Below are 21,207 nucleotides of genomic sequence, written 5' to 3'. Positions count from 1 at the left end.
ACCTTGTGATACTTAAATTTGCTTTTTTTTTATCCGTTAGAGTTGTAATTGGTGAAAATGAAAGAAAATTAAACATAAATAAATAAATGTATTACTAATTAAGTAATATTTAAGTAGTATTCAGAATTACCATCTCTGTACAAGCCTGTATTGGGAAAGATTGATCTTGAATTGTGTTTAAGATCAATGCTTTCAAGTGAAGTGTACCATATCTCCATATGGATAGGTACGGGCTCTTCCTTTTTGAGTGATTTCAGTGCTGTCATGTAGCTGTCTTAATCTTTTGCTTCCAGTGTCTGCATTTTATGACCCTGCAATAGCAGATTATATAACAGTTTATGTTGGATGGCACTTTTGGAGGTTTCAATTCGCTCGAACCTCAAAGTGAGATTAGACAGCTCAGGCTGATACTCAGTTTTGAACGGAGAATGCCTTACTTAGCAGTCCATTTCCAGTGTGTGTGACTGGAAACTCATCCCTAAAGTCAGTTGTGATCTGCTTAGCTTTTTCTGACTTTACTGCCAGATTTACTTGTTATTGTTTTCAGCTAGGAGCAAGCAACTTTTTCTCTTACTGTGACCGTTTTACCTAGTGGTTTAGTTAACTGGCAGTATGCTGCCCTCAACTACTTGAATCTGTCTTTGCTTTGTCTTCCTGTCTTGTGCCTTTATCTAGCTAAACATTGAAAAAACTTGCCATACTAGTACCAGTCAAATTAAATTATCACAATGAGGCAACATTTTACGGATTCGTTTTAGGCAAACTGTCCTGTACCTATCAGTCTGAACTTTCCAGCTGTTCCCTATTTGGGAAAGAACTCAGAGTATACAAACAGAAATTCTTCCATTGTGTTATTCATAGTGATTTCAGAAAAGGATAATTAGCCCCAAAACAAGTGCAAATGCTGGTTTAGCTCAGCTTTCTATGTGCAAGTACAAATGATTTTACGAAAAAGAACAAATATGGGATTGTATAGTATTTGGCAGCTTGCTTGAACTACCCTTAAAGGAAAGAAATCTACAGAAGTCTTCCTTGTGTAAATGCAACAAGAGACAGTGATCTGGGGTGGAAGACTCAGTGAGGAAAAAAGTCATTGACTTTCACCAGAAAATGGCAGGAAAATCAGCTTTTGAGCTGTTAATCCAGCTGTAATAAAGGTTTCGAAAATTTTTGTGGATTAAATCCTTTCTTCCTCAAAAGTAATACTGTTAAAGAGGAAATCTCAAGGCACATTAATTATCCAAAACAGAGACAGTTTAACAAATCCAAAATAAGATGTTTCCTGCTTATGGTAACCTGCCGTATTTGGTAGTTACAAGAGCAGAGAGTTGAAATGAAGCTGAGGTTGCGATTCTGCCTCACATGTACCACTGCAGTGGTTTTTTTACATTTCCTTTCTTTTTGCTACAATACATCTTTGTGTCAGTGGAAGTATATAATAGTTTGCTAATTTTACATCGCAGAAATGTTGCGTTTAGCAATTTTATGTGTGGAAGACAATTCAGTGCTGGTGTCAGGTGTTGTCCAAACCAGGGTCAGACACAAGGAAGAAGAGGAAATTTTTTTTTAAATGAAATTGCTTGTATGTACATAGACCCACATCCACAGATGGTACCAGAAAAACTAAGCTTTCATTGCCTTCAGCACCATGTGATGAGAGGAACTATCCTTACTTTCTCCCCTCCAAAAAAAGAAAGCAGAAAAAAGCAATGTGTTAAATTGTATCATAATTTTCAAAGAAATGAAACTATAGCATTATTAAGTAGAGATGCACTAATCTTGCAGGAAGAGGCTTTCCTGTAATGCAAATATAATGACTGCATTACCTAAGAAAATATGATTATCTGACAGGAATACTTGAAACATTTTCTCTGTAACTTCCATAGAATTATAGTCTGAAGGTGTAATGATCTTAAGGTCTTGATGGATTCATAAGGATTAATGCTTTCTATACTAAATGTTTGTCTAGCATTCGAATTTAAAGAGGGCACAATCTTCTGAAACTGAGTATTATAATTCAGTTTGTATAGGAAATCAGATTAGTGGCATAAACAAAGGTCATTCCACTCAGTGAATGTGTTATTTTTCTGGATCTTCTCCTAATTTTTTTTCCTTTTTTTTTGTTTAATTAATTTTTCTTCTCTTGAACTACATGGCCTAATTATAATTACTATAGTGGCTGAATTCTCTGAAGTTTTAGACAGGTTATTTCAAAAATACAGGTAGCGATCACTCACTTGTATTTCATGTATTGCACAGTTATTCCCTGTGTTAATTTGGTTTTATCAAGTTTGTATGATTAACAAAACAAAAATTAAATCTTGATTTTTTTTAAAAAATCACCTTTGATTATATTAAACCATTGCATGCTATCTTTAAGAAAATTAGCCAGTTTCTCCTCATTGTCTGTCTATTTTATTATGTGCCATTGTTTCATTCATTTCAATGCTCTAAGGTAGATAACTCTAAAACAAATCTGCCAGCTTCTCAATCACGCTTGGACTTAAAATTTTTAACTTCAGTTTTGAAGTTCAAACACAGGAAACAATGCTCTTTACCAAATGGAGGTAAACAGATTTTCTTCTGGTATTTGATATTATGATTTTTAAATAGCCAGATTGCAGTAGTCTGAAGAGACGGTAAAGCAAAGCTCATGATTAAATTATTAACTCTGTCATAACTCCACTTCCAGGAAAGTGCTGTCTATGCATTGAAGTGCACTGCTTTTAGATAATCTTATTGACATTGATATTTTTTTTTGTGTCATACAGTTAGAAGTCACTCATATTAAAGTCCTGTCTGACTGAGTATATGACACTTCCAAGCCTGTCTTCTTCAGCAGGCAATATGAATTACTAGTTCTTTGTATACCAACTATTTTGTGGATTATTCTAAGTGCAAATTAGCAGAAGCAAATACTGCTGGCTCACATTTTATCATGAGTATAATAAAGCACTCTTTAGTGTTGTAATATGTCATGTAGAATAGGATTAAGTTTTCAATACATTTCAAGCATATACTGAGTTTATTGGGAAGCTGAACTTCTATTCAAATTCTTTTGTCCAAATTACCCTTCATTTTGCACAAGTATGATATGCATTCTTCTAACTAAAACTGTGTGATGAAAATTAGAGAGATTGTTATCTTCTTGTTTAAGCTGTTCTGAAATTTACATGCAATGTTACACGAATTTTTCTCATGTTTTGTTCTTTTTTTATTTACTCTTGCTGGAAGATTAGGGACCTTGGAAACTTTTTTTCCACAATATCCAGATCAAAGTTTTTCATCCTCGAGGTATTTGTGTTTTGAAGTTACTAAAAAAAAAAAGTAAAAAAGTGTTCTTTTTGTTTTTTTTCCTCCAGGTCTCGTTGGTTAGCTTAGTAGCTAATGCCCTTGGTTTGTCAGACCTTGGTGCAATTAAATCCCTCCGAACATTAAGAGCTTTGAGACCTCTAAGAGCTTTGTCACGCTTTGAAGGCATGAGGGTAAGAAAAAAAAAGAAATAATGTGTAAAAAAAATCCATAATAATACACTTAATTATAAAATCGTTGAGGAACACTGAATTGCATGTCTTTTTACAAGGCCAACAGTAGCATGTGTGATTGTATTACATGCGTTAGTCCTTTTCTGTTTGCAATACTTCCATGTAATGTTTTACATAAAATCTTTTTCTAGAGTTAGAAAAATTAATCCTTGTGTTGTTTTTTTAAAAATGGGGATTTTTTTTGTTTTTATTTCCTAGGTGGTTGTGAATGCTCTTACTGGAGCAATCCCATCCATTATGAATGTGCTTCTGGTTTGTCTTACCTTCTGGCTAGTTTTCAGTATCATGGGAGTAAATTTGTTTGCTGGCAAGTTCTATCACTGTGTTAACACCACAAATGATGAGACATTCACACCAGAGGAAGTCAGTAATAAAAGCATGTGTGAAAAAATTAACATGACTACTGGAGGTGTTCGGTGGAAAAATGTGAAAGTAAACTTTGATAATGTTGCAATTGGTTATCTTTCTCTGCTTCAAGTGGTAAGTGTATAATTTTTCCAGCTTTATTTTTTGTACCAGTAACATTTAATTCCATAATTTTCAGTGCTATTTTACAATATATTAATGGATATGGGATTTGATTTTATAATTCTGTTCTATGAAGCTAATTAATGATGCTTATGGTAAAAATCTGATATGTTCTCTGGCCTTTTTGGAAGAGGAGGAATATCTCTTATTTACCTGATGGATATAAAGTTCCTTGGCACCCAGCCGCTAGTACCTTTTCAAGTTCTACAGAGAAACAGCGTCTAGTTAAAATATCTAGATAAAAAAATGACCTAGGTTTAATTTCCTTTGATTTGCTTTATCTGTTAAGGCATATTGACTAAGATTTTTATCATGGTAGTCATGTACATTGTAGGGCTCATCTGATCTTCAAACAAGAAGAGAGCAAACGATTTAGTTTGCTAAAAATCTAAAACCTTAAAAAAAGGTTTTGAATTCACTTTTTCCTCACTCTTCTTTTTCTTTTTTATTATTATTACTAGTTGTACTCCAGTCATTTGTCTATTATTGCCAAGTGAGTTTTTTTGGAGAAAGTTTTAACTTGTTTTTAAACTCTAGATGAACAGTTGCAGAATTTACTAGTGTTAGATTTATAAGCACAAAACTCTTTTAGAGGCAGCGTCTGTAAATTGGAGCCAATAAGACAGAAATATATATTCAAAATATTGACAAAATGCTTGTGGAAACTTTTTTGTGCTCATAAGCAATTGGCAACTATTCTGTCTTTACAAATTTCCAACTGGTAGTATTTAGAAGTTGGTATTGTGCTAGCAGGCTATCATCTGATTGCTTCAGGGAGTAGCAGTAGCTGTTGCTAAATAGCACTAGGCATAAATTACCTGCTTAGAGAACGGCAGTGTAACATATCTTGCATATAGAGTTCACCTTTGTAATGTTAGCAGTGAACATACCATTCACACCTTGTATGCTCTCAGTATCATTGCTCAAAGGAGTAAGTGTGGTGAAGGCCCACTGGGGGGATAAGGATGGCTGTGTTGGAAGATTTACAGTCAGTGGCTTAATGTCCAAGTGGAAACCAGTAATAAGTGGTGTCTCTCAAAGGTTTGCACTAGGACCAATACTATCTAAGAGCTTCACCAAGGACATGAACAATGGAATTGAGTGCACCCTCAGCAGTTTGCAGATGACACCAAATTGAGTGGTACAGTTGATACTTAGAGGGGTTGCCAACGTGAGGGACCTCAGCAGGCCTCTAAGGTTGTTGAACCTCATGTAGTTCCAGAAGGCCACATGAAAGATCCTGCACCTGGTTCATGAGCAGTCTCCAGTATCAGTACAGACTGGAGCATGATTGAATTGAGGTCAGCTCCACAGAGGTGGTCTTGTGAATACGGGTGGAGAAAAATTGGACATGAGCTGGCAATATGTGCTTGCACAGGATATGATTGCAAAGTCGGTCATATCCTGGGCTGGACAACAAGAATTTTGGCCAACAGATGAGAAGGTGGTTCTCCCCATACAGGCCATTCTTACAAGGCCTTACCAGTATGAGGAAGATATAGACCTCTTAGACTGGGTCCAGAGGATGGCCAGGAAAAAAAATCAGAGGACTGGAACACCTTTCCCAGTGTGGGAAAAAGAAAGGGCTGAGAGAGTTAGGAATTTCAGCCTGGAGAAGAGAAGGTTCTAGGGAGACCTTATTGTGTCCTTTCAGTATTTAAAGGAGATTTATAAGAAAGGCTAAGAGAAAATTTTTCCCAAGGCCTATAGTGACAAAGGGCAATGTATTTTAACTCAAAGAGGGTAGATTTACATTGTATATAAATAAGATTTTCACTTTTTTTTAACGATAAGACAGTGAGACACTCAAACAGGTTGCCCAGAGAAGTTGTGGATGGCCCATCATTGGAACTATGTGATGTAGTGAAAGATGTCCCTGCCCATGGCAGAGGGCTTGAACTAGATAATTTTTAAAGGTTCCTTCCAAGTCAAACCATTCTGTGTTTCTATTATTTTCTCAAGAGTTTTTGGGACTACTTACCTTTTGGAGTTTCTTCTAGGACTATTTCCATATTCTGTCTGAAAAATGCCAACCAATGGTGGCTTATTTTTTTTTTTTTCTGGGGAAGTTCTCCATTTTTTTTGGGAGTCAGAAAACTAGAACTGAGAGTCCTGTTATAAATTGCAGTCTCTCTGGTAGGCTCAGATATTGTTTGCAACTCATCTCACAGAGAGTTTATATGAATTTCCTTGAAGACTAGAATTTATTCAGTGTTTTACGAACTAGGGAGAAGTATTCCACAGTACAGTACTTCCTGTGAATGCTTCACTTGTAACCTACCAGACTTTTAATATTTCTCTTTATTTTTGTGGGTGCAAATACATAGCAGAAGACACTGTTTTATTTAGAATGTTTGCAAAATTGAAGCTTTGATAGAAAATATCAACAAATTTTGCTTTTAGGCAACATTTAAAGGATGGATGGACATCATGTACGCTGCGGTTGATTCTACAGAAGTGAGTGCAATATAAAATCTACTGAGTAAAAATAAAATTTACTGAGTGAAAACAAATAAACGATTGATGTCATGCTTCTTGGATGGCAGTTGAAATGAACTAAAATATAAAAAATTAAAATGTGAAACCTTGATAAATTTCCTATATAAACCTATGAACTACAAAGTGCATATACTTTTAATAGGTAAAAAAAAATTATAGCCATAGATCCACATAAAGTATTACTCATTTAATAACTCATCTGAAAATTCAAAACTAATGAGATCTGGTTTCCTATTAATTTATCTCACTGAGATTGTTTTACCTGTGTCTTCAAAAATAACCCAAATAGTCTAGTGGCATCCCTGCAGTACCAATAGCTGCAGACTCTGATGATGTCAAAAAATAAACTGGCTAAATTTTGCCTGGTTTTGTTTTAATGTTGATATTTGTTTGCATCTCTCCTCTATCCAACTCCTGATTTGCATAAAGTCTGTAGGAACTGAATTGCTTCTGAGCGTTTTAAGATTTGCATGTTTCTGTCAAATTTAGCAGTACCCATATGAAATGTCAAATGTCATTAAAGAGGACAGACAGGAAGGGGAAGAATGGCAGGTCTGTGTGTGCAGTTACAGATATCTGTATTAAATGGATTTTCAAGTTGAAATATAAGGCAAGTGTGGGATATGCTTCAAAAAAGTCGAATTTACCCCCTTGGCAGAGTTGCTGTCCATCTGGATGCCACTTCTGTTCCTGCTTGGTATACTGTGATTTGTCTTATCTGTTATTTGTGATGTGTTGCTGTTTTTCTGTTACATAGGCAGAGAAACAGCCCAAGTATGAAGAAAGCCTGTACATGTATATTTACTTTGTTGCCTTTATCATCTTTGGATCATTTTTCACCCTAAACTTATTTATTGGTGTCATCATAGATAATTTCAACCAACAAAAGAAGAAGATAAGTATCACATATTTCATTTTCACAACACTTCATTGTTACTGAGCACTCAGAAAATGTATGCAAGGATAAATATGTCTGAAACTTCTCATAGTAATTTAGAAAAAGAAATCAGCTGTTAAGATTTCTGTTTATTCAGTATAATGAAATAATAGTACTTTCTTTTCAAGGCATTTGAAGTAATTTACAGTTACACTGAGTGTTTGAGTGTTGTCAACATTCCTCTACAGCCCAGTGATATGCTGTACATCTGAAAGTTGCATCTTTGTTTTTCCTTACCCTTACAGTGCTGAGATAAAGCTTTGTGAAAATGCAGATGATTTAAGTCAAGCAAATAAATGATAGGAATGAAGAGAATATGCAAAACTATAAATATCAAAATTGATAAGGAGATAGAGCAGTACAGTGAAGGCCTTCTCAATTACAGACACTAATACAGACAAATTGACTGCTCTGTACTGTAAGACTAGAGAGAGTTGGCAAACTTGAATTAGTAGTGAGTTTGCAAAGGAAAGAAAACTGATGACATTTGAAAATATGTAGGTTTTCTTTTCAACTAAAATTGTTTCTGTTATTCAGATGAACACAGAATTGTGTCAAGAACTCTGGGAGCATTTAGATAGATTAAAATGCAGACTATGATAGCAAATTAAACTGTCCTTGCTATTTAAACTATAAATGCTGCCTAAGGTCTATAATAGTCTTATTTTTCTGTGCACATTTGGGGCAGAATCGTACTGGAATATTGATTTATTTTTTTTTTTTTAACTGAGCTAAGTAATAACAAGGCTGTACATAATTTCTGCATTTGTGATTTGAGATGGTTTGTCAATGATTCATTATACTGAAAAAAGATCTTGCTAGACTTACTGCAGTAGAAACTTCAGTAAATCTTTCCACTTTAGATTGGAGTATGCAGCTTCCTATATTGCTTCTTCAGATCCTCTAAGACTGTTGTCTGCAGACCCACATAATAGAGAGGAGGAGTTTGTGGTTCCAAACCTAGTGGCATCTTCATCCTCCGAGATGTTTGCACCTCCCTTGGAATAAACTTCAGGTCCATCCATTGCTTAGGAGGAAGGTGGTTCCATTTTTCATCCTTGGAGAGCAAGTCTGAGGTTATATACATTTTTGTATATAACCTGAGGTTATTGGCATTTTTGGCTGTCGATACATAACAAGGTGGCCTTACCCAGTAATGAGGTGATTTTCTATTAAGTTCACTTGGCAGACACTGTCTACTGAAATCATTATGACTCAGAAGGCAGAGAAGGGTTCCTGCTAAAGGACTTTCTCTGGCAGTGTGGTACCCACCCCTTGTACATTTGTAGCTGTTGTGACTGTCACCAAGAAAGTAAAATACTGCAGATACAATTAGGCTGGGGAAAATTCTATCTGCATGTTCATATCTTCAGTTTCATGTAGCTAACTAGCAAACATTAGTCATCTGTCTTTTGAATTTGTAGATGCACCTGTGCTCACAGAAGTGTCCAGATCACTACCCAGTAGCATTTTTCTGGTCTTTGTTCTGTCTTCACGTTACTGAGATCGCTTCGTTTTGGGCAATGTTGTCAGAATATGAATGGGAAAAGACTTGATGTTGCAATATACTGTCTCTGTGTAGTTAAACTGTGTGCATTTCTGTGGTTCCTGTGTGCATCCTACTTTGATCACATTAGTTCCCATGAGGAAAGAAATGTTCTGCTAGCTGTCAACTTCCTAACCCTTACAATCCTCCAGGGTATCCGGTCTTGAGACCTATATTCTCCCTATGGACAGCACACTGAGACAAGGATGACTTGTTCAGTCATGATAGCCATTACATCAGTGAGACAGCAGAAGAAATCCCCAGTTCAGTGCCAGTTTCTTCATAGTTTTTTTTTATTATTATTATTTCCCACTGGGTAAGATCTCCTGACAGTCATATCACATTTCCACCATAATTAGCAAATTCATTTCTTGTTTTTCTTCCAAAACCCTTATTCTCTAAGAAATAAATTTTATTTGAATGTTTGACTTATGAGGAGAGCATGCTAAACAGGGTCTCTTTTGACTTCTAAATCTTCCTGTCTATATATAGCCACAGCTGAAAGAGTCAAGCACATTTTCATCCAGATTCATCATTACTTTGTCAATAAGATTGACACGACATTTGACAAAGTCAGTGAGACAAAGCGACAGAATGGCCTGTGACTCTGAAATTCTTTTCCAAATACCACTACTTTGACATCATAGATACTTGGAATGTACTTACAAACAAATGCATGAAAACAAAAAACAAGTTACTTGTCAATATAAATTGTATTTCTGTCAAGCGTTTCCATGTGTGTATTACACATACCAGTGTAGGTCGTCTTTTATTCAGACTGCTGTCCTCTTATTCAGGCAAGAAACCTCAGACTAAGCTCATGCTTCTGATGATCTCTGTACAATATAGGGAGTTGATCAAGTCATATATATATATGTATATATATATATATATACAGTGGAAGTACTATCTTCTGAACTGAGATACCTGTACTGAAATGGTAAAATGTGCATCCTGAAAAGTAAAGTCACTAATTGCTTTCTCCTCATGTTTTATCTGAAGGCATATCTGCTTGCAGTGTATCTTTGTACCTTTGAAGCTTTTTTTATTTCTGATAGATTAATTTACAATGTGGAGTTTATAATGCTAGATTTTTAAGTATGCATGGAATGTATATTTTACAAGTTGGTTTTTTTTCATACTTCTTTACTTGAATTAATCATGTATGTATTTTTTAAAATAACAAATAGATAGAAGCTCTGGGGCGTTTCTTTGTTCCTTAATGTGTTTTATTTTTCCTTCAAAACTCATCAGAGATTTTAACTATCTTTGAAATAATTCCTATGTTTGGTTTTGTTAACAATATGTAAGAATGAATAAAGGGTTCATTAAAACCATGTTCTGCAGTGCTGTGAATTAATGGATTTAAAGCCTTGACTGTAATCAGGTTTTTTTTATTATTTTACCTTGGAGGTCAAGACATTTTCATGACAGAAGAACAAAAGAAATATTACAATGCAATGAAGAAGCTGGGAACCAAGAAACCACAAAAACCTATACCTAGACCCGTGGTAAGAATGTGTGCTATTCTTCTATCATCTATATTTGGGAAGAAATGGCAGCAGTACATTAACTATCAAAAAAATTTTTCCTTGAGTCTAAAAGGGTTTAGGCCTAATTCAAGTTATCTGTCCATTCTGAAATGAACCATGTACATGTGTCTGTTCTGCAGGAAAAATCTCATATTTGTTGTGCCTGACGAAGTAGAGAATCAAAGAATCTGAAGAAATATAAGCCTGTAGGTTTTCAGGGGAAAACTTAGAACAGGCAATTAAGGAAGTTACTGGACAGTGTTTTTCTTAGATTTTCCAGCCTTTTGCTTGGTTGTGTATTTTGGGGGAGGAAAAAGGAAATAGGAGGGAGGAAAAGGTTGTTCATTACATACAAAATACTATCACATTTTCTTTTTTCTCCCCTCAGAACAAATTGCAAGGTCTGGTGTTTGATATTGTAACAAAACAAGCATTTGACATTACCATTATGGTTCTCATCTGTCTTAACATGGTCACAATGATGATAGAAACAGATGACCAGAGTGAAGTGATGCAAAATATTTTACACTGGATTAACTTGGTCTTTGTTGTCCTTTTCACTGGAGAATGTGTCTTCAAAATATTCTCACTCCGTTTTTATTACTTCACCATTGGCTGGAATATTTTTGATTTTGTGGTTGTTATTCTTTCAATAGTAGGTAAGAAATCCTTATATTCAAAATGAAATATACTTAGGTATGTATTTAATGCTTTATCTCTGTCGAGTTATGCAAACCAGAGGTGTTACTTAATTTTAAATTCTCTTGATTGTTTATGAAATAAAAAACATACTTGAGAGTAGTAACTTTCTTAATAGATCTGTGTCAGTTTTAATACTTCTAGAATTTGCTTTTTTTTTTTTGTTCTAAGAGTACTGGGGAAAAAAATCTAAAATTACCCATAGCAGATAAAATTTAATCTCCAGTAGTCTTCCACTGATTCCAAAGCTACAGTTGGGTTTTGTTCACATTTTATTGTGGAAAATGTAATCTGTGTTAAAGTTATTCTCTTAATTTTATTCTTTTATTTCACAGGTATGTTTCTTTCTAAGGTGATTGAGCAGTACTTTGTCTCCCCCACTTTGTTCAGAGTTGTACGACTTGCCAGAATCGGTCGAATCCTGCGCCTCATTAAAGGCGCCAAGGGAATCCGCACTCTGCTTTTTGCTTTGATGATGTCTCTTCCTGCTCTGTTCAACATTGGTCTGCTGCTCTTCCTGGTCATGTTCATCTATGCGATATTTGGCATGTCCAACTTTGCCTATGTTAAGAGGGAAGCTGGTATAGATGACATGTTCAACTTTGAAACGTTTGGCAACAGCATGATCTGCCTGTTTCAGATCACCACGTCTGCTGGCTGGGATGCTTTGCTCGCCCCAATTCTGAACAGTGGGGAGCCCGACTGTGATCCCCATAAAGATCATCCTGGGAGCTCTGTGAAAGGTGACTGCGGCAACCCTTCTGTTGGGATTTTCTTCTTTGTCAGCTACATTATCATCTCCTTTCTGGTAGTGGTGAACATGTACATTGCTGTGATTTTGGAGAACTTCGGTGTTGCTACTGAGGAAAGCGCTGAACCCTTGAGCGAGGACGACTTTGAGATGTTCTATGAGGTCTGGGAAAAATACGATCCTGATGCAACACAGTTCATAGAATATAGCAAATTGTCTGATTTTGCAGCTTCTCTAGATCCTCCTCTTAATATACCAAAACCAAACACAATTCAGCTTATTGCAATGGATCTGCCCATGGTGAGTGGTGACAGAATTCACTGCCTTGACATTCTGTTTGCTTTCACAAAGCGTGTTTTGGGGGAAAGTGATGAGATGGATGCCCTCAGAATACAGATGGAAGATCGATTTATGTCAGCCAATCCTTCTAAAGTCTCCTATGAACCAATTACAACCACATTGAAACGAAAACATGAAGAAGTGTCTGCTGTCATCATTCAGCGTGCTTACAGACGTCATCTTTTAAGACAGGCAGTAAAGAAACTTTCATTTATGTATCGGGAAGATGGAGTTGATCTGCTTGTCAGAAAAGATATGATTATTGGTAAGCTAAGTGAAAACTCACCTCCAGAGAAAGTGGATATGTCTGCATCCACCACAGCTCCACCTTCTTATGACAGTGTAACAAAACCAGAAAAAGAAAAATATGAAGATGACAAATCAGAAAAAGAAGACAAGGGAAAAGACAGAAAAGGAAATAAAAAGTAAAAGACAGAGAGGTTGTCCACGATGAATGTTCACAAGCCTGAGAAGATGACGTTTTTATCAGTAGCATTCTTATTGAAGAATTATGCCAAAATGACAAGTTTTTACATATTTACCCACTGCTACAGTCAGTGCCTGTACCAAGACTATGACCCTTCACTGGTAAACTCTCAATTTGTAACGGGGAAAAAAACTTGCAGAACAATAGTTTTGATTATCAGCTGTCATTAACTGAGAGGAGACAAAAAATTTCTACTTAGACTGTAGGAACCCTTATTGGAGTGCAAAATTACCAATCCTTACAAGCAGGTATTTTTGTGGAATAAGTGTATCCACCAAGTTCATTTCATCTCCTGTGTTCCATGTGTGTCAGAGGGTTTTTTTGTCATCTTATTTGCTTTAATCACACACTGCTATCAGTAATTCAGCAGTGTGATAAAAAAATCTAAATACTTTTTATTTAAATAAATACTAAATGCTAAGTAATACTCTGTATGCAGAGGAACACAAATGTCCAGAATATGTGATTATAACATCATATATGAACAGAGTTCTCTTGAAACCAACTCTAAATGCAGAAACTAAGATTCCAGATTATTGAACCTCAGGATCTAGATCAAATCAGCAGCAGTTATAATAAAAACCCCAGAGTTTAGATAGAGAATTTATCAGAAAAATAAAACAAGGGAATAATTTTCACTGGAAAGGGGTTGGTAGCTTAGTCTCTTAAGTTTAATATACTTATTTTTAATACTTTTTAGTAATTCTTCATTTATTATACTATCCATTTCAGATACAGTGATTTAGATAAATGGTGCTACACACAGCTCCCATTCCAAAAATCATGAAACTGTGGAAAAACCCCAGTTCCTTTCAGAGTACAAGATGCTTCATAATTCCTGAGATATTCAAATAATTCTTTTCACAGAAAAGCTACAAATGCTAAATTGTGCCTATAGGAAATTATACAGATTAAAAAAGAAGGGGTAAGTTTGTTTTTTTTTAAACTGGTAGACCCTGTAATATCATGAGTAGTTTCCATACTTCATTCCAAAGTCTGTTTCTACACTTCTTATTTCTCATGAGTATATCCCACTTAGGACAATAATCAGAGCTATGTGAATAAATTGATAGCAGAGTACCTTTGGGGACAAATACTCCCTTAATGTATACCTCAGATTTAAAATTCTATGCTTTGGAAGGATGGATCATGCCAGAGACACAAAATAAATAGGTCAGAGGTGGTTTTGACACCCCCTATGGCACTTTAATCAGGTTTCCACTGTAATGCAATCTTCTATAGAAAGCTGAGTTGATGTACTTACATCAGCTTTGTCCTGCATCGTGTTTTAGATGACTTTTTTTGTCATCCAGGCTGACACTATACATGTAAGTAAAATCCTCTGCTATTTAATCGGTTGTTTACACGGTGGTATCTTTTTGAACAAAGAGACAATGACCTAATTACTCTGTATGTGTCACATATGTACCCTAGTAAGTTAGCTTATTAAATTTCAATAGATATTATGATATATTCTGTAATACTCCAAATAATTGGGAAGCTTTAACTGATGCATGCCTGCTGCTATTATGCTACAGCTGTTAAAGTTTAAGATGGGAAGACATGTGAGAGGTAAAAAGAAAAAAACTATTCGACAAGACCATCATTCCTCATACCAGTAAGCAATAGTTGCTGCTATTAAATATTTTATTTTGTTTGAATTTTGTAATCAGCAAATATGCAGTAAATTATCAGACTATACAGGACAAATATATGGCTTAAAATGTGGGACTAGAAAAACTTTTATAATATATATCTATTGATCTATTCTTGTTATTTTGAAAATAGTTTTAATTTATAGCATTTTATACTTATAAAAAATTACACATATCTTCATATTGTTATTATTTTTTCTTGATGTCTGTCTTTAACACTTTACTTTTGGGAAGCCTAAGGTACAATGCAAATTGGTAATTGGAAGTTTCTGCTAATTATTTTTTATAGCATTTTAATAAGGAATAATTTAAAAAGAAATGAACAGTACAGTTATTTTTCTGATCAGTAAGTAGGTCTTTTTACGTGAAAAAAGATAAAAGGGTTTGGTTTTTTTTTAATGATAATTCGGTCTGTTAATTTTCAGGGTAATCGTAGTCATAAAAACATTGCTTTCCCCAGAGTTAGTCTCACACTGTCTGCTTTGCTTACTGGTACATACTGCATAAAGAAATGCTTTAAATATAATTTGTTATTCAAAATCTTCTTTTATGAGGATGAACAGTGAACTTGTGCAATGGGCAGTGAAATACTTTGCATTTCTTCTTTATTCTAGAATATAGATTGGCTCCTGCTTTTATAGAAATTATTGGCTCATTGTTCTGATGAACTGCATGCAGGAAGTTGTTTTACTGAAAATGACTGCATTGCTAACAACCCAAAAGAATAAAGATAACCTTTTTATGGAATTATTCTAGTCTTTGTGTTTTTATTGTATGAAGTTTATGAAGATTAACAAGTAATGGTTGGTGGAATAAAGGGGGAACCTCTTTGGCAGTGAGGCGATATATTTTAGACGTCTAGATCACACGTTGCTTCATGACTTAGATCTGTATCAACTTGTCACCATCTAGTGAAGTGCTTATATTGTCCTGGCCAGAGAAGTTTTTCCAGAATTCAGAAAAGAAACCCATTCTAACTATGTGTCAAATTTTTGAGTGGACCAGTGATATTCTCTATTAGTCAAGTCCAATGCAGGATGACTCCACAGCTGATCCAGTAGACACAGCTCACCCTGGGATAGGTGATGGTGTCACCAAAATAACCCCATGAGGGCATAACGGAGTCACTTTAGTTCCATCCTTGCTCAAGAAATCCATACTTGCCAAGAGGATGGAAAAAGACCTGTTAGAGGTGTTAATGGCCATGGCACAGTTGTTGTCAGGTAACTGATGCCTTTACAGACCTAAAAGACATGGTCCCTGGCAAGAGGTTACTGCATGCAGGTGGCAGGATATGGGACACAGTGTGTGTATTGGACCTGTGCATGGGGTAATTAATGCTTTTTTGTGTGTGTTCTTATTTCTTTGTAAAGAGTAGCTGCTGTATACTGGGATCAATATAGCTACCACGAAAAAAACCCTTGAGAATGCTGTGCTTTGAAGGACAATATGCATGTTTTTAGTAACTGTCTGATTTGAATTAAAATGTGGGGGTTTTTCAATCCAGAATAGTTAGTGTTTTACTGTCCTAGTTTCTAACAATAATTATTCTTAAATTGCTGTTTAAAGAACAAGGTAAGTCAGTACTGGACAGGTATGTAGTTAACTTGAAAATTCTGTGTGGAATAAGCATAAAATATTTATGTGGTAATTTTTCTATGAATTTGGTAGTGTGCAGAAGTGTATGAGGTCACTTACAAAATCATTTTACCCTATAACATTTCTGTCATTTTTAAAGTTATATTTATTGAACCCATGATCCAACTAAAGTCACTCTCCATTTTTCGTGTCTCAAATGCTTAGCTTTTTGGTCCTTTACAAAAAGAGTAATGTATTTTTGGATTCCAAGTGTATATATTTGAATAAATTTGTATCCTTTCATATTTCTTTGAAATTATTTCAGTATTTCTTGAAGATAAAGAGCTTATGGAAGACATAGCTGACTTGCAGACTTCCTCTTTAACCTGCAGGTATAAAATAAATTAATGTTTTATTGTTGATATAAGACAATTGTTTCAGAATAATGGATCGGTCATATATCGTTATGCAAAGCATTAAGCAGAATTCCTAGAACAGTAGGACACTGCACTCTCTTACTGTCCCAGCTCACAGAGAATGAAAAATTAATATGAAAGGTTCCCTTAAAATTGTCTCAGAAATGAACTTTTTTTACTCTCTGTTACTATTTCAGGAATGTAAGTCTTTTTTATTTTGTGAAGGTGTCATCAACCTCCAACCCTCCTCCACACCCCCCAAAAATCCCCCAACCATACCCCAAACCTATATTAAGACATAAAAGGGGAAAATTTCCTGGATTTTTCAAATCTTGGCCTTACTAAACTCTATAACAAACTCAGCTTCACTTCTAAGGACAAGACTTGTTCTGTGTCCATCATAGAAGATTACGTCTAAAATATTTTTTTTTTGTTCGTAGAGGCCTTAAAGATGTTCTGGGGGTTATTTTTATTTTTAAGCAGAAATTTCTGTTGCTGAGTACCATGCCTAGATCGGATGCAGTATGAGCATCTCTCCGGCTGCTGGCAGCGCGGGATGTGCGATCCGTGGCTACTTCCAGCAGAGGGCACAGGCGGCCCGGGTGCTGCCGGAGCCGGGAGTCTGCAGACACAGGCGGGATCAACAGACTCAAATTGCAGGCACAGGGGAGAGCTTACAGCTTTACAAACAATTGGTAGATTTTTATACTTGTTACAGCATGATAATTCGGGTTGTTCTGTAAAGATAGGTTTGTTGTTAATACTTCTGTGACTGAAGCGGCAATTTCTTGGATTTAAGTTCTGTGCCCTGTAAGGCGTGTGGACCTCTATCCAGACCTGACACCACATTGGTTAAGAACTGCCATCTGAGCTTACTAAACTACAGCTAAAGGGTGTTGATGCATCGTGGAGTTCCACAAATAGCTTTAAGTTTTACTTTTATTAATAGGCATTATTCATCTAATCCCACAGTGCACCCCTGAAACAGCCCCAACCTTCTAAAAGAATCACATATGAAAGTATCTGTGTCATTTTCATGACAAACAGTCATAAATATAATGAAGTATCTTTAAAAATATAATTTTTTTGGCATAGAAAATCCTTACGATACTCATTTTATAGCATAGATTCAGAAAGGCTTATCTAGTTCGGAAAAGCGTTAGAAGAACTAATCTGAAATATCTGCAGTGTAGGAATATTTAATGGCTCACAAACCTCTGCATTAGCAGCATTCTTTTCAGTGGGGGATGGTACCATCTCTTTAATTGTCTGAGCACAACAGGGTTTTGTCTATGTGATACAGCATGCAAGCTCTGTCACTCAGCATATTTATTTCTCCTTGCTAATCAGTGGGAGCTGTTGCATGGTGAAAGAGACATATTCTAGTGCCTGCCTTAAAAAAAAAACCAACAAAAAAAAGATACTGCAGTGTAACCCAAGCAAAGTAAACTGCGGCATATTGTCATCCCTCTGGAGAGGGAAAATTGCATGCTGAAGCACACATGATCTCTGCTGCAAGAAAAGCTTTTGATGGAAATAAGGAGTGACGCTTCATAAACAATTTATAACAATCAAATCGAGCAGTTCCAGACATGCTCTGCACTTCCATTTTCTATTGTCTTAAAAGCATGTTACTTTCCCTTTAACAGCAATCTTGATAATAATCTTTGTGGAATGTGACAGCTGATTAAAAAACACCACAATATATTTTTTAGAAAATGTATATCTGAAACAGAACGTAATAAGCTGTTTTCATTTTCAAAGGAGTAATTATCTGCAACATTCATGTTTAAAAATGTTCAGAGAATTACATGCTGTACTGCTATTTGCAGTATTGCTTTATAAAAAAGTCAAGCTTGCAGATACCATAGCAACCCCTCTCATGTGGTACTTTTTGATTGCTGAACTATATAGTAGCTCTATGCCCATATTCTGCAGCCATACTTGCACTAATATCTTTATACACTGTTTAGTAAAAATTGCATCTGCAACATAAGGCAAGCTGGACTATGGCAGCAATGATCTCAGGTTCATGGTCACAGGCAGGCAAAAAGTTAAAATATTCTCTCCAATAATAAACATTCTGAATACCTGTAACGTTTCTCTTGTCTTAACTTCTTCATGGCCCTCATGGCTGTCAAATGAGATCAACAAGGATTCATGCAGCATGGCTGCAAACACTAGTATATTTATTTATATAGATGGAAAGCATCTGCTCATGCTCTAACTGTGTAAGTTTGGAAATTGGATGTGATTTATATGATGAAGAATAGATGGGCAGATAAATGCAGGCTCCTGATAGCCTCTATCTGGAACTGCATTTACATCCAAGAAAAAAACCACTCTGAAAGAGTGAAGCTCAAGAGCACCGTGAAGTCACCAGCTTTACAGCTCTTGTTTTCTCATTTATTTGAAAAGCAATTATTTGAAATTTCATTTATCTGTCATGGTGCAACAATTTTTAGAATTCTCTTATTTTTTTATAAAAATTAAAAGAACAGGGAAAGGAGAATGCTTGTGTTGAAAGGATAGCAACCAATGACAGCTATGGAGAAAACATAATAAAATGTTAACATGATTTTTCTGCTTGTATTTTAGGACTAAAACATTTATTTCGTAGTGGAATTCTACTCCATATAAGGAGAGCTTCAAACACAGGAAATTTCAAAAGTTGTACATAGAATAACTGATAGGAAAGGAAATTAAAGTGCTGATATTACCGAAAGGTTATTAATATAAAATCTTTTGCAGAAGTTGATTGGAAGCTGATGCTCTCTGAAAATAAAAAATTGTGCCAAAGAACGTGGAGCGAGAAAGATCTGCAGGAGATCACAATGAGAAATTACTGTCTTGGCACAGTGAAACTGTTTTGCTTTTGTGATTAGAGAGAAAACTTCATACTAAAACCTAGGATCAAAAAATACTTTACATATCCGTTAATATCCAAAACGCATCTATGTGTGTGTACCCTTTTTATTCATGTCTATTACTATATAAACTTCTTTAATCATTTTAGAGTATAAAAATCTTCTCAGTTTTCTTAAGAAAAAAATGGAAAATGTGTAATAGGAGGGGCACAGAGGTTCAACTTTTCTGTATTACTTGGTATCTACTCAGATTCCAGCTTCTCTTACCCTGTTCCACTATCAATTTGTTTGCATGAGAGAAAGATTTCACATGACAGTTCAGGCTGATGTGGTGGAATACACTCCTTTTATAAGACCATGATGAAGTAAAATAAAATGCATTTTCTCCTCTGAAGGACAGAAAAAAGTGGAGTTTGCAGGCCTTCCTAGCCTTGTCAATAATATAGTATCCAAAAACCACTTTTAAAAAGTTCTAGGTTGTTAAGTCAAAGGAACTGAACCTGAAAGGTTTCCTCACTATTCCTTCATATGTATGACGTAGTAAAAAAAATTACATTCTTTAGAGCTGCATTTAGCCTGCAGTCTCTGACTCCATTTTTGCCTCTGGTCTTATGGAAGTATGTTTGTGGAAGTATAAAGAAGAGCATGTAAGTAGCAGGTAAGAGCCTACACCTGTTCCTCTGCACATGGGTTCTTTTCTATCTTTAAAGCAGCTCTAGTAGAGGATAATTCAGTCTCCTTTCCTTTTCCTTCCTGCTCTATTCCCAGTCTGGAAGACAGAAGAGTTGCCTTTCAAACAGGAAGACCACAACTCAATTTATTGTTGCAGGTGATTCAAACAGTGGAGCTGAAGACTAATTGGATCAGCTGTAGCAGTTATTTCACATATGACAGCACCAGCAAATGATGGTAGGTAACCTCATTAGCAAACAGACTTCAGCAGCAATTAGAATAAATTTTAGAGGGAAGAAAGAAGATACTGGTATTTGGAAAAAACCTAAGAGGAGTTAAGGTCTTCTAGGTTTTACTGGTAATTGTATTCCACATAAAACTATAGCTTTGTGTATGAATTCTTTAAAAAGCAGAGGCACAGTACTCAGACCTACCTCATGAGGATAGAGAACACTCTAGAAGTGATTTTAAATGACTTTATATTTTAAATACTTTAAATATACTTTAAAATATTCCATTTAACTGTAAGCAGAAGCAGATAAAAAAATCATAGAGACTGATAAACAACTTACTTTCTTCTTTTACTTATTTTTTTCAGATAGGGAAGTTGGTTTTGTCCCTTTTAGACTTGTCCCATCTTATGAAAGTGAAAAGGATTTTGGAAAGTATCTGATTTGTTCATAACCTTGTGAAAGTTTCAAGAATATAGTTAAATGTCAGGGCAGTTTCAGCTATGAACTTCTAAATGTTTTCTCTTGGTGCCTAGTGGCTGTCCTAAAAACTTGTTAATCTATACAGCACTAACTACATGAAAAAAAAAGAGAATAGCATCTGGCAGAACATAATCTAAATTTATACTAAATTTCTAGTCCTTCTATGTACGGCTGAGATGCTGGTCTGAAAAACCTTCCTTGGAGATCACTGGCTGCTGGCCATTCTGATGGTGAAAAGCAGTTAATGCCAAAAAGCCACCACCTCTCCCTGGCTGAGAGTCTGACCAATCAATTGCTTTCTGATTCGTCCCAGCCCTTTGACTGCAGATGCACTGGAAAAGTCATGAGAATTACCAAGCAGGTAAAAAGTTCTTTGAGCAAACTGCCCAGCATCTTAATCCTTCAGTTAGTCTGTTTGTGAAAGCACAGCAGTCAACAGCACC

The 21,207-nt window shown here is 35.5% G+C and overlaps 1 protein-coding gene across 1 annotated transcript in view; it reads left to right on the top strand.

Annotated features, from left to right (window-relative positions):
- The window catches only part of LOC120324597 (sodium channel protein type 2 subunit alpha-like), a 74,895-nt gene extending 59,630 nt beyond the window's left edge, over positions 1-15,265 (top strand). Inside the window, exons 21-27 of the mRNA XM_039388008.1 lie at positions 3,363-3,485; positions 3,744-4,025; positions 6,477-6,530; positions 7,330-7,467; positions 10,462-10,566; positions 10,976-11,246; positions 11,622-15,265. Coding sequence (XP_039243942.1) covers positions 3,363-3,485; positions 3,744-4,025; positions 6,477-6,530; positions 7,330-7,467; positions 10,462-10,566; positions 10,976-11,246; positions 11,622-12,805 — 2,157 coding nt within the window. The 3' untranslated portion in view covers positions 12,806-15,265. The remainder of the gene's footprint in view (positions 1-3,362; positions 3,486-3,743; positions 4,026-6,476; positions 6,531-7,329; positions 7,468-10,461; positions 10,567-10,975; positions 11,247-11,621) is intronic.
- The last annotated feature ends 5,942 nt before the right edge of the window (positions 15,266-21,207 follow it).

Source organism: Pipra filicauda, unplaced genomic scaffold, assembly GCF_003945595.2.
Source record: "Pipra filicauda isolate LSUMZ 115617 unplaced genomic scaffold, ASM394559v2 scaffold5_size6683894_pilon, whole genome shotgun sequence".
In the NCBI taxonomy this organism is placed as follows: Eukaryota; Metazoa; Chordata; class Aves; order Passeriformes; family Pipridae; genus Pipra; species Pipra filicauda.
The sequence above is the reverse complement of the archived record's forward strand: the minus strand, read 5'-3'. Positions and strand labels throughout refer to the sequence as shown.